Raw genomic sequence first — 12,334 nt, 5'->3', positions numbered from 1 at the left:
TTCACACATTATGTCTATCTTTGCACACTGCTTTGAATTGGGAATTATCCTGCTGCTGGATTAAATCAAAGAACACCATCTAAAAATGATAATAAATACTTAAATTTTCTCCTCCCAGAGCCTAACGCGTACCGCAGCATGGTGGGCCGTGCGGTCAATAGCACCCAACTGGCTCAGGACTATGTCAAGCTACGGACCCTGCTCCAGTCGGTACGCTACTACAACCGAGCTCACCTTTATGGGCCAAATGCTGGAAGACCACGGAAGAACGCTATCCTGCTTTTGGATGGGTGAGTTACCATAGAAAGCAGTGACAGGACACTCTTCTTTGGCTACGCAGCTTGAAATATGGTCAACTGTACTTAATACACACACACACAGGCTTGCACAGATTCAGTGTTTATGGCTTTTCACTTGGCCTGTTTCTGTGTCTCAGCCCAAGTTATATCACGTCGGCGTAAATGAGGTGTGACGTGATTTAAAGGGTGTCGACACAGCATCTCATGTGCCAGTTGCTCCACAGCTTCAATTTAATCCCCAGGATTATCTAACAAGCTTCTCATCACTTGCTTATACCACCACGTTTGAATAAAATCGGGTGGCAGCTTTCTAGCAGAAAGCCCAAACTCTGATAAATTTAGCAAAGCTGTAATCAACATTTAATTTGTTAGTCTTCTGTCAAACTTGATTATGTTGATAGACTTTATAGTCCATAAATAGAAAACACTGGCACAAAAGGGTCATCAGTTTTGCCGAACATATCCTATAATGATGACGACCAGTCCCTAGAATGATCGTAAACCATAAAAACAGCATAGGCACTATTACAAGAATGCAACTCAGAGAGATAATCAAAATAAATGTCTAAAAAAAAAAAAGAGTCCATAAAAGCAGACAATGTTATCATCAGCAATGGACATGTTTCCATGTTTCCGTTTTGCTTTGGTGAATGGAACGATGTTGCAGCTGTGACCAGTCATTTACGGACTTTTTATAACAATGGAATAATACATTTCAAAGTGCAGGGGGAAGAAATACACTACGTACCTGTTAAATAAGTGGTGTAAACCACAATAGGCATGGTAAAGCCCTAATAAAATCATGAGTGCAGATAAACACAGGAACAGTTTAATGTCTCGGCGTATCTCAGCCTGAATCTGTCTCTTCTCTGCAGCCACCCACATTCTGACAGTTATTTGGAAGAGGGAAGGATATGATACGAGCCTCCCTTTCGTTCGAGCTACTTAGATCAATGAGGACATTAATGGCAGCTGTTTGTTACGCAGACGTTTCTGGCAGTTGAAATTTACTCGCAAATAAAAAAAGCTGTCTGTTTGAGTGCACCCTCAGAGCTAACACTGACTGGTGAGCGGTTGCGGATATAGGAGGATATAGGGTGAGAAGCGAAGGAATGGAGTATTTTCAGGTCATCGGTGTCGCGTTTAACGACGAGGTGATTCTTGTGTGTTTGACACTCTTTATGAGGGGTTGGTTCTTATGTTGGAAAGCTCAATGTCTGCACTTCTCACAGGAAATACATTGATTTAAACGCCAAGCTGCTAACTATCTAAATAGCAGAGCTGGACAGACTAAACAACGTAGAGCAGAGAAAGTTGTATGTCTCTGATGTTTGGAGATACATTCTAGTGTGTCTGACAAGCTGTTACCCCCCCAAATATGGAGCGATTTGTGTCAAGTACAAGGCGGCTGCAAATACACAAACTGAGAGACTCAACTGTAAAAAAAAAATAGGAGGGACTGTTTGGTACAGTAAGAGTTATAAGAGGATGTGTTTTGGGAAGGTAGACATTTAGATAGTTTAAATTTTTTTTAGTAAGTTCAACCAATGTCATATATCATATACAACAACATCATTATAGGAATTAAAACATTAGTATAGATATGTGACATTACAGTAGTTGGCAGAGCTCCAGGCTTTATTTCAATATGTCAAATGAAGGCTTTTGCTATTTAAAATTGTTATAAAAACCTGCTCTCAATGAAGTGCCGACTTATACAGAGCATGTGGGCTTTGATATTATACTGTTATGAAAGTCATTTTTGCACAATATGTAACCTTTAACTTGCTTGAAAGACAGTAAATGAGTTTATTCATTCATTCATTCATTTTTTACCACTTTTCTTTACGAGGGTCGCGGGGGTGCTTGAGCCTATCCCAGCTGTCTTTGGGCGAGAGGCAGGGGTACACCCTGGACCGGTCGCCAGCCAATCACAGGGCACATATAGACAAACAACCATTCACACTCACATTCATACCTATGGACAATTTGGAGTCACCAATTAACTTAGCATGTTTTTGGAATGTGGGAGGAAACCGGAGTACCCGGAGAAAACCCACGCATGCACGGGGAAAACATGCAAACTTCACACACAGATGGCCGAGCGTGGGTTTTTCAAGATTAATATTTGTTAATATTTTTCTTAACAGATTGTTTGCAAATCATAGGTCCAGTTTTGAAGTATGCCCATATTAAATTAAGTTTTCTAACTCTTAACAGTCTTGCAGTCATTAACTGATGGGCCTTGACATCCATTGGAATTGTAGCAGTGGACTCTTGTATGCTTTATAAATAGCCAAAAACAAACACTAACCAAATACTCCCCCAGGTACTGTACTGTACTGTATGTAGTGTGTGCTACATGTGCAAAGCCTGTCTGTTTTTGTATTGTTAGACCTCTTGGAACTCCTGGAAGTAATTTAATGTTTTAAAGGATCCTAAATTGCTTAGGCCACTATTAAATGTTCTAACATTTATTTTGTTGGTAGAGTTTACTGCATTTTCCTTTTTTTTTTGGCCACAGAAATGTTTCCCTGTTGTGACGACTGTGAAACATTTTAAATCCGTTCTGGGTCAGCTTGTTTGTGCTAAATCTATATTTGGTGTTTTTTGTTTTGTCAGATTCATGAAGAATGCTGGCTCTGTTGTTGATGCTGTTACGTGGCAACAGTAGGTATTTTACCCTTTTTTTCTGCTTGTTTGATGATTATTTTGTGCTTAATGTGTGTTTAATCTTGAACATTTCATTTATATTGGTGTTCCAATTCCCGCATGGCCCACAATGTGGTATTAAATTAATATGCAGACTTTGTGAGTGGACAAAAAAAGTGAAACTCAACTTCACCGCATCCATACGAAGGAATGCTAACATCAGACTGGAATAAAAGCTATGTAGCATGATTACTTGTCTACTTGTTAGTGCTCATGTGAAACTTTATCAAAATAGGACCATGCAAAAATACACACTTTTGACCTCGAATTACTATGAAATTAATTGAACAAGTAATTATATTCAATATTTCAAGTTAATTTCAAAAAAGTATCTGCTTTTTAAGTGTGCTGGAGTAGGGCCTACATGGCTTCAAGTTTGGGAACCACTGCGCTAGACAATTCCATTCCAATTTGCCTTTATTTTTTGTGAAAGTATTTTTGTAGTATTTGACACAAACCTGGATTTAATTTCATACATGTTTTGAAGAAATATAAATACAAGGGAAACAAGCTGTTCAAAATTATTATTTCTTAACTTAAGATAAACTGCGCCTGGCGACCAGTCCAGGGTGTACCCCGCCTCTCGCCCTCAGACAGCTGGGATAGGCTCCAGCACCCCCTGCGACCCTCATGAGGAAAAAGCGGTAGAAAATGAATGAATGAACTCAAGATAACAAAACAAACAGAAGAAAATACTAGAAATAAATATCTTCATGAAATAGAAATCTGTCCTTCTGAAATGGAAAAATAATAAATTGAGTGTCCATTGCTGTAGTAAAAAGTCACATTTGGAATCTGAAGACCAGAAGCTCGGCGGATAACTCTAGCTAGCTAGCTAGCTGCCACCAGTACAGCTAGGCAAAACATGTAAACAAAGACACAAGAATAGTTGAACTGCAGGAGGTTTGGTAAGGGAGCGATTAATGTAGACTTGGATTGGCATAGCCCAGGGGTCGGCAACCTTTATATCAAAAGAGCCATTTTACCCACGCGTTCACTAAAGAATAAAAGACTGGAGCTGCAAAACCTAATTTAAAAACAATATCTTGTAAACTTTCTTAATTTTAACAAGTTTTAACAGCAGAATACAGAAAATAGAAGCGCAATGTGCATGTGTAATGGAAGCCAACTCGTAGTGTGATTACAGTAAACCTCAATACCTGACACCTGAAGAAATGTGTGGAAACATTCTCACATCCACAGCGAATTGCGAGTCTCCCAAGATTTTCATTGACTGCCAGATTTGGAGGGAATTTTGGGGTAATCAAAGTAGTTCAGAGGAGAAAAAGCGGAATTGTTTAAGTACTCTTGCGAGTATACGGTCTCACAGAAAGTACGATTTTGTTCAAAACTCATTACAACAATGTGTTTTTTCCTCATTCGGGTGTTAAAAAAAGGGAGCCACAACAAAGAGGCTGAAGAGCCACATGCTGCTCTGGAGCCGTGGGTTGCTGACCCCTGGCATAGCCTGTGTCAAGCTCAATAGGAGACTTATTATTTTGTTGGCTAAACTATGTGACACAGCAGGCTGGATTTACCACCGCATGCTGATCGGTTTTTGTTATCGGCTTTGAAAGGCCTTTATCTACATATGCCAATCACATTTTTTGCATAAATCATCCAATATTGATCAGTGGCTGATCGATCGGAAAAGCCCCAGTTTTGACCCATGAAGCCTCAAGAATACACACCAATTCCCTTAATACTAAATGAAATGCTTTGTTTTTTTTATTTATCACATTCTATACAGGGCGGCACGGCGGTCTAGTGGTTAGCGCGCAGACCTCACAGCTAGGAGACCAGGGTTCAATTCCACCCTCGGCCATCTCTGTGTGGAGTTTGCATGTTCTCCCTGTGCATGCGTGGGTTTTCTCCGGGTACTCCGGTTTCCTCCCACATTCCATAAACATGCTAGGTTAATTGGCGACTCCAAATTGTCCATAGGTATGAATGTGAGTGTGAATGGTTGTTTGTCTATATGTGCCCTGTGATTGGCTGGCGACCAGTCCAGGGTGTACCCCGCCTCTCGCCCAAAAACAGCTGGGATAGGCTCCAGCACCCCGTGACCTTCGTGAATGAATAAAAAATGAATGAATGAATGAACATTCTATACAATTTCGGAATAGCTGAAAATAATCCATATCCACTACGTCACTGAGCGATTGATGCTTATTGTGAGAAACTGTGTGCCTTCTGGGAATGGAAAAACAAGGCACACAACCTGAGACTGTGTGTTAAATCAGTAACACCTGACATTTGACTATTGCACATACTGTAGGAATGCATACAAATCTATCAATCCCCCCATGTCTTATCCCCCGTGTCGTTACACATATGTAAGTATGTCAAACGACACACCCACCGCTAAGCTCAGACAAGCATTGCGTGAATGTGAGGTCACCGAGGTGAAGGTCAGGTCTAATTAGAAGAAACGGAAGGAGGAAGGGCTTGTCAGTAGGGCTTAGAAAAACACCACCCACACTGTTAAAACCAAACCATATGTTCAACCTCATTCTCTTTGTCAATTAGCCAGTTTTATACTAGCGGTCCAGATTCCAGTCTAACCAGCGTGCATGACGGACTCTGACGTCTGCACAAGGAGCTAAACTAATAAACTTGGAGACCACTCATTAGCACGTCTACTACAGCTGTAGAGCAACTTGTTTTCTTCATTTCAAATGTAATGTTTATGAGAGAACTCCTTTGTAGGGGCTTGTAATGGGCATTATTAGTCATAAGAAAGTCATTATAAATATAAGTTTTATCTTGAGAAATGGCTTAAAAGAGGGCCTTTTGTTCTCTCTTTTAACTATAATAAAAAATGTTGACTGACCACAGCTATAATAATAAACATATTGTGAATTTTATATCTCTCTATAGTTTTAATTGTTCAGACCGGCCATTTTAACATCTTTTGTTCTATTGTTGAAATGATGCTAAGAGACCAAAAATCAAGTTTCTGCAATTTAGAGTGAATACATATGTTTCCTGTAACATAACAATACTTTTACATTTTTGTGAAGTAATTGTGAGCAACATCCATTGACATCATTGACATCTTACAGTGCATTCCTTTAAGACAGCATCTGGAGAAGGAACCAACTCAACCTCCAGTTAAGCCTTCTGACCTTGTAAAAATCAAACATGGCACTACTACACTGCTGCCTGGGCTTGTGAAAATATGAGCCAAAACAGTAAATGGGACAAATTTACTTCCTATTTAATGAACAGAGGCCCCTGAACAGCACACTTAATGCGAGCCCTAATTGCAAGCAGTCGGGCATTAGCAGTGTCTATAGAACAGTGATTTTCAACAACTGTGCCGCGGCACACAAGTGTACCGTGAGAAATCGTCAGGTGTGCCGTGAGGAATTATTCAATATCCCTTTTTTAAATTAACATGTATTAATAATTTTCTGCAAATATTATGTCATTATCGCGTGTCATTTGTGTAAAGACTGGTAGAGCAATGCAATATTCGTCCGTGTGGCAACACGTAGCTGATTGCCTCGTTCCTCTAATAGACTTAGTGATGCACGTGAGAGGTAGTGGTGACATTTTGTAACATTGTTGTTTAAATTTGTATGCGGATCAAAAGGATCTGCTGTGGTGAGTCCGTAATCAGGAAAAAGCTGGAAGAAGCAAATAATGTTGGTTATTGGTGTGCCGCAAAATTTTTCCAACGTAAAAAACGTGCCGTGGCTCAAAAAAGGTTGAAAAACACTGCTATAGGGGTTCACCGCTTAGCAAAGACAAGTGTTCTACCTTAAATAACATGCTTATTTCTTACTTTAACTGTTTTTGATGACATAAGATCACATTACACACGCAAACACGCATGCACTGATGAGAACTTGGTCATTATTTCTCACTTATGTGCATTTGTACTTTCTTTTTAAAGCTTGCTTAACACACTTTAATTGTTCATAGTGTTTTTTTTCCTACTTTTATTGTATATTTTTATTATTTACAAAATTTATATTGTTATTTTTCAAGTATACATTATAGTCATTATTTTTCTATTGAACACAACACACAGTAAGTCACATTTAATTAATTGTTGCTCCAGGAATAAAGTATTTTAGTATGGTGAAAATCTATTTACGGTGTTGCCACATGTGTATGTCGATTTTTTTTTCTCCATATGCCTGGAATCCTTGAACGCTATAAGCGTAATCACCCATTTTCTCTTCTCTACCTGCTTCATTAACATTGTCAATTTGATGTATGTGCGCTCTGACTCAGGACTAACATCATTTTCTTGGGTTCAATCTTGACTAAAAGAAGGTAAAAATGGCACGAAATGGTTGCAACTGAGCTGAGACCATCTGGAATGTTTTTTTAATAGCTTTTGTTTCCCAGAGGATGCTATAGAGAAAATTACACAAAGCCACAGATGTTTTTACGATTTTTCACAAAGAGGTGTGCTGCTGTTTCTTATCCTGTCTTTTTAATTAATGTGGAGCCTTTCTCGTAAATACATCGACTTTATGTGCACTCTTCATCCAAAAAACGTACATCATGTTCGTGAAACAAGGCTTCAATTAGTACCTCTATTTGCCTCACTTTCATTCTAGAATGGGAATTGTTGATTAACATAATGATCATGTTTACTACATTATATTAAAATTGACGTCTGGCTGTAAATTAAGTGTAAATTAAGACAGGCGTTTTTCAAGGTGCCAGAAAACTCAAGGAAGGTGCAGCAGCTTGAGAAAAATAAGTAAAGAAAATAAACCTGCTAAGTGAACTTCAGTTATGTTTAAAGTTATTAGAATTTTTAATTCCTATACAGTGAGCAGGGTTGAGCAGAAAAGAACACAAAACAGGCCCCAAAAAAATATTTTTTCTGTGAGTAGGGGAGGCCCAAGCCCTTTTATATTCACTAAGGGGACTAGAATGTGCTAGACTTTGAAATTCCTTGACAAAAGTGACACACCCATATCAATTATTTATTTGTAGAGCTAAGACAGAATGAAGAAATAATGGCATAAGTGGGATTTTTATAGCACACAAGATAAACAGCCTAAATACATGCCCTGGTTGATGGAAAATCAAAATAAAGCAGTATTTTGTTTAGTTTTTGGTTTATTTTTTGACTCTATAATTTGACTGTATGTGTTTCACAGTTATTTCCAGGATGGCAGGGTGAAAAAGGTGGAGGATTTCTTAAAGACACGTTTGTTGGATACCCTGAGAGAGCAAATCACTAAAGTAGCCAAGGTACTGATATTTCTATATACACTCTTTATATAATATACTATACATTTTTCATATCTTAGTACAATTTTCATATCTTTATCTGCTGGTATTGGTATGTTAATATGTTTATATCCATTCAGATGCATGTTGGTCAATGATAACTGTCCTTGGCTGAAGTAAAGCTTCCACAGGCACCTCGGGAAGATATATCTCCTGTGTTTCTATATACACAAATGTAGGTATACGCTTTTTAGATTAATTTATTTACATTACATAAGTTCATTTAAAAAGTGTATACCTACTTTTGGACAATTTTTTGATGACACTTTTGATATTTAAGTCTGTATGTGGACTTTTAGCATTTTTAACACAATAATGACTTACATTGTTTGCTTATTTATTAATTAGTATTAATTCATTAATTTACTCATATGTATTGATTATTTTCCGCAGGTTGTGAACACACATACGCCTGGTAAGAAGCTGTGGCTGGGTGGACTCGGTCCAGCCTGGGCAGGAGGAATCAGTAATCTATCGGACACTTACGCTGGTGTTTTCCTGTAAATAATATTTTTTTGCAAACTAAAAATTTCCCTTATTTGAACATTGAAAATGCATTGTTTCTTGTCAATAATTATTTGTCTCATATTCCAGGTGGGCTAACACACTAGGAATGGCTGCTGTTCAGGGAATTGATGTAGTTTTACGCCACTCATTCTTTGATTACGGATACACGCATCTTGTGGACCAGCATTTGAACCCTTTACCAGTAAGTTGTATATTCATTCATTCAGTTTCTATGCTGCTTATACTTATTAGGGTTGCAGGGGAACCCTGGAGCTTCATTCATTCATTCATTCATTCATTTTCTACCGCTTATCCTCACGAGGGTCGCGGGGGGTGCTGGAGCCTATCCGAGCAGTCTTCGGGCAAAGAGGCGGGGTACACCCTTGACTGGTCGCCAGCCAATCACAGGGCACATATAGACAAACAACCATTCACACTCACATTCATACCTATGGATAATTTGGAGTCAATTAACCAATTAACCTAGCATGTTTTTGGAATGTGGGAGGAAACCGGAGCACCCGGAGAAAACCCACACATGCACGGGGAGAACATGCAAACTCCACACAGAGATGGCCGAGGGTGGGATTGAACTCGGGTCACCTAGCTGTGAGGTCTGCACGCTAACCACACGACCGCCGTGCAGCCCGAACCCTGGAGCTTATCCCTGCTAAATTGCCTGTTACACCCTAGACTGGTTGCTAGCCAATCACACGGCACATATAGCCAAACACCCATTCAGTCGCCAAATAACCAAATAACCAAATAACCAAGGACCTGGAGAAACTCTACACAGAGATGCCCAACAGCGATTCAAACCCAGATTTTTCAGATCTCCTGACAGTGTGGCCAACATGCTCACCACTAGGTCCATCATGCAGTTGAGTTGTATATCAATAGTGAATTTTAACAACCTGTTTGTTGAGTCACAGGATACAAATTGAATCCACCTAGCAGCAAGACAACTCAGGACTGTGTTAGAGCCCGTATTCAGTCTGCTTCCCCTGGATTGCACCTCTTTGCTTTTTCCCGTGGGAGCTATTAGCTGAGATGAAAGGCGTTTAGTGGTGATGAGTGGTTAGACGCAAGGGCGAAATGCCATGTAACCTTAGCCCTTTGTTAGTAACTCAGGACAGTGTCACTGTCTCTCACTCAACCCCCATTGCAACTGTGTGCCTCTCTGTGTGCATCACACCGGGCTGCTGAGAGAAATGCAACTTGAGATGCTGGTATACAACCATGTAAGTAAAATATATCCAACAGGTTGAAATAGAGCTGAGCAGTAAAAGTGAAATGATAAAAAAAATAAATCACAACCTTACATTTGACTCATTTATTAGTCTCATTAACAACACACTTTGCCATGCTTTCCTTTTCACTGAATTGGATACAGCATTTTTAGAATCACGTCATATATAAGACCATAAACATTGAAATGACCTTATTTTTCTTCCTCCTGTGTCTCCATTATTTATTTTGGACTGGGGGTCCCCCGCTAGGATCACAATGCTTTTAAAGTTGCTTTTTTTCCTGAAGGCTGCACTCGCCTACCTGCTGAGAGAATGCACTGCAGGGCCAACCTGTCCTGTGGATAAGAAATTTATGACCCGGCCCCTTCCTTACCCTTTAGGTAAAGTAGATGTCGAATCCCTTCCCAGCTCACAGAATAACTTCAATCGCTTCTCTGTTTTTATAGACTTATCCCGCCCTTCTCTTTTACTTATTTTTAAAACGGCACCTGTCTGTCGTCTTCATCCACAGGTGCTTTGTCAATTCCCACATATCGTTATCTTAGATACATTTTTGAACTGCAAAAATATATTGTGTGTGGTGCTACTTAAACCAATACTTTTTTATCATTGTACTTTGTTCATTCCAAGAGAGGACATTACATTTTTCATTGTTATTTTTGTTAAATGAAATACACATGCACACACACAGAGACAAAGATCCAATCCCTTCATGCACAATAATAGTTATGGTCTTTCAGGCAAAAGTGATGCAATCCTGACTAGTTAGTTGCTCCAGGACAGCTCCATGGTACTCAGGAAGCAGACTGGCATCTCTCCAACAACCGCTATCAATTTTCATGTCTTTATTCCACATTCTGTGCTCCTTCTAATAGTTAAATAATCCAATCATTCATCCAAAAGTAACTCCCTATTTTAAAATACTAATCATTTATTCATATCTCAATTTTTTGTGTATGTTCCATGATGTGTGGGAATTAAACCTATATTATATAGTATATATGACAAGTTATGTCGTCCATCCCACAAGAGTTCAGTTAATGCGGTTTCCAGGCGACTTACGAAACCGGTGTCAAAGCACATTCATTCATTCATTTTCTACCGCTTATTCTCACGAGGGTCACAGGGGTGCTGGAGCCTATCCCAGCTGTCTTCGGGCGAGAGGCGTTGTACACCCTGGACTGGTCGCCAGCCAATCACAGGGCACATATACACAAACAACCATTCACACTCACATTCATACCTATGGACAATTTGGAGTCGCCAATTAACCTAGCATGTTTTTGGAATGTGGGAGGAAACCGGAGTACCCGGAGAAAACCCACGCATGCACGGGGAGAACATGCAAACTCCACACAGAGATGGCTGAGAGTGGAATTAAACTCGGGTCGCCTAGCTGTGGGGCCTGCATGCAAACCACTCATCCGCCGTGCAGCCTCCAGCACACATATTGAATTTAAAATAAAAAATTATAGTTCAGAAATACATTACAAGTACTTAAAAATAGTGAGACTTTTCAATCAAACTTTAAATGGGCTCTAGGGTTGCCGCCGCAGCAGAAGATGCTATGTCTACTCATACCAGCGAACCACTGCAGTATATTATACGTACCATCAAAGCCTCACTTCTATTCATTGCATTAGTTCTAACGTTGACTTGAACAATGTTTCTACTCTAACACTCCAATTGTTTTTGTTGTCTTGTCATTTTATTCATTACATGTATCCATTCATGTTACATTGATATTATAGTAATATTAATAATTATGGCAGCTGCATTAGGATTTTACATTATCACTATTCTTACACCCGCAGACGTTGGAATATGTCAAAATTGTGTCAATATCTTGTATTGTTAGAACAGGCCCACACTGACCATCCAGCACGTGTTAACAGTGTGAGATCCCAAACTGTGACTTGCAACTGTTCTCTCTTGTCTTCACCATGCAATTAATCACAGGACACAGTTCTGGACCGACAGTACAGTAATCCAAGCATCCTTTCTCCGCCCGTGGCCAACACTATACTGTGCTCTGGTTTTTTCGATGCCTGAGCAGCAAATTAAGTTAAAGTCTGCATGGAAAAAAATAAGCCCCTAAATGCTGCCATATGCAGGATTGCATGGGAACTTCCTGAGGAACACATGTTGTTCAGGGTCTCTTGGAGAGGTGTTGAGTGTGTCTTATGCGTAGAGAGAAACACACATTGTGGTACAAGAGCAATGAATGACCACGGGGAATGGCATAATATTGTGTCATAATTGAACCGGTCGTTCTGAGCGTGTTTTTGTCAATGCAATGTGACA

General features: G+C 39.5%; 1 protein-coding gene across 2 annotated transcripts in view; it reads left to right on the top strand.

Moving 5' to 3' along the window:
- hpse2 (heparanase 2) overlaps positions 1-12,334 on the top strand; it is a 49,670-nt gene that overhangs the window by 28,068 nt on the left and 9,268 nt on the right. For both annotated transcript variants that reach the window (XM_058058277.2, XM_078799412.1), the window contains 5 exons: positions 119-290; positions 2,922-2,969; positions 8,141-8,234; positions 8,667-8,773; positions 8,868-8,982. In XM_058058277.2, the coding sequence (XP_057914260.2) occupies positions 119-290; positions 2,922-2,969; positions 8,141-8,234; positions 8,667-8,773; positions 8,868-8,982 (536 nt within the window). The remainder of the gene's footprint in view (positions 1-118; positions 291-2,921; positions 2,970-8,140; positions 8,235-8,666; positions 8,774-8,867; positions 8,983-12,334) is intronic.

Source organism: Doryrhamphus excisus, linkage group LG20 (genome assembly GCF_037039965.1).
Source record: "Doryrhamphus excisus strain RoL-2023G ecotype Guam linkage group LG20, RoL_Dexc_Guam_v1.1, whole genome shotgun sequence".
Classification (NCBI taxonomy): Eukaryota; Metazoa; Chordata; class Actinopteri; order Syngnathiformes; family Syngnathidae; genus Doryrhamphus; species Doryrhamphus excisus.
The sequence above is the reverse complement of the archived record's forward strand: the minus strand, read 5'-3'. Positions and strand labels throughout refer to the sequence as shown.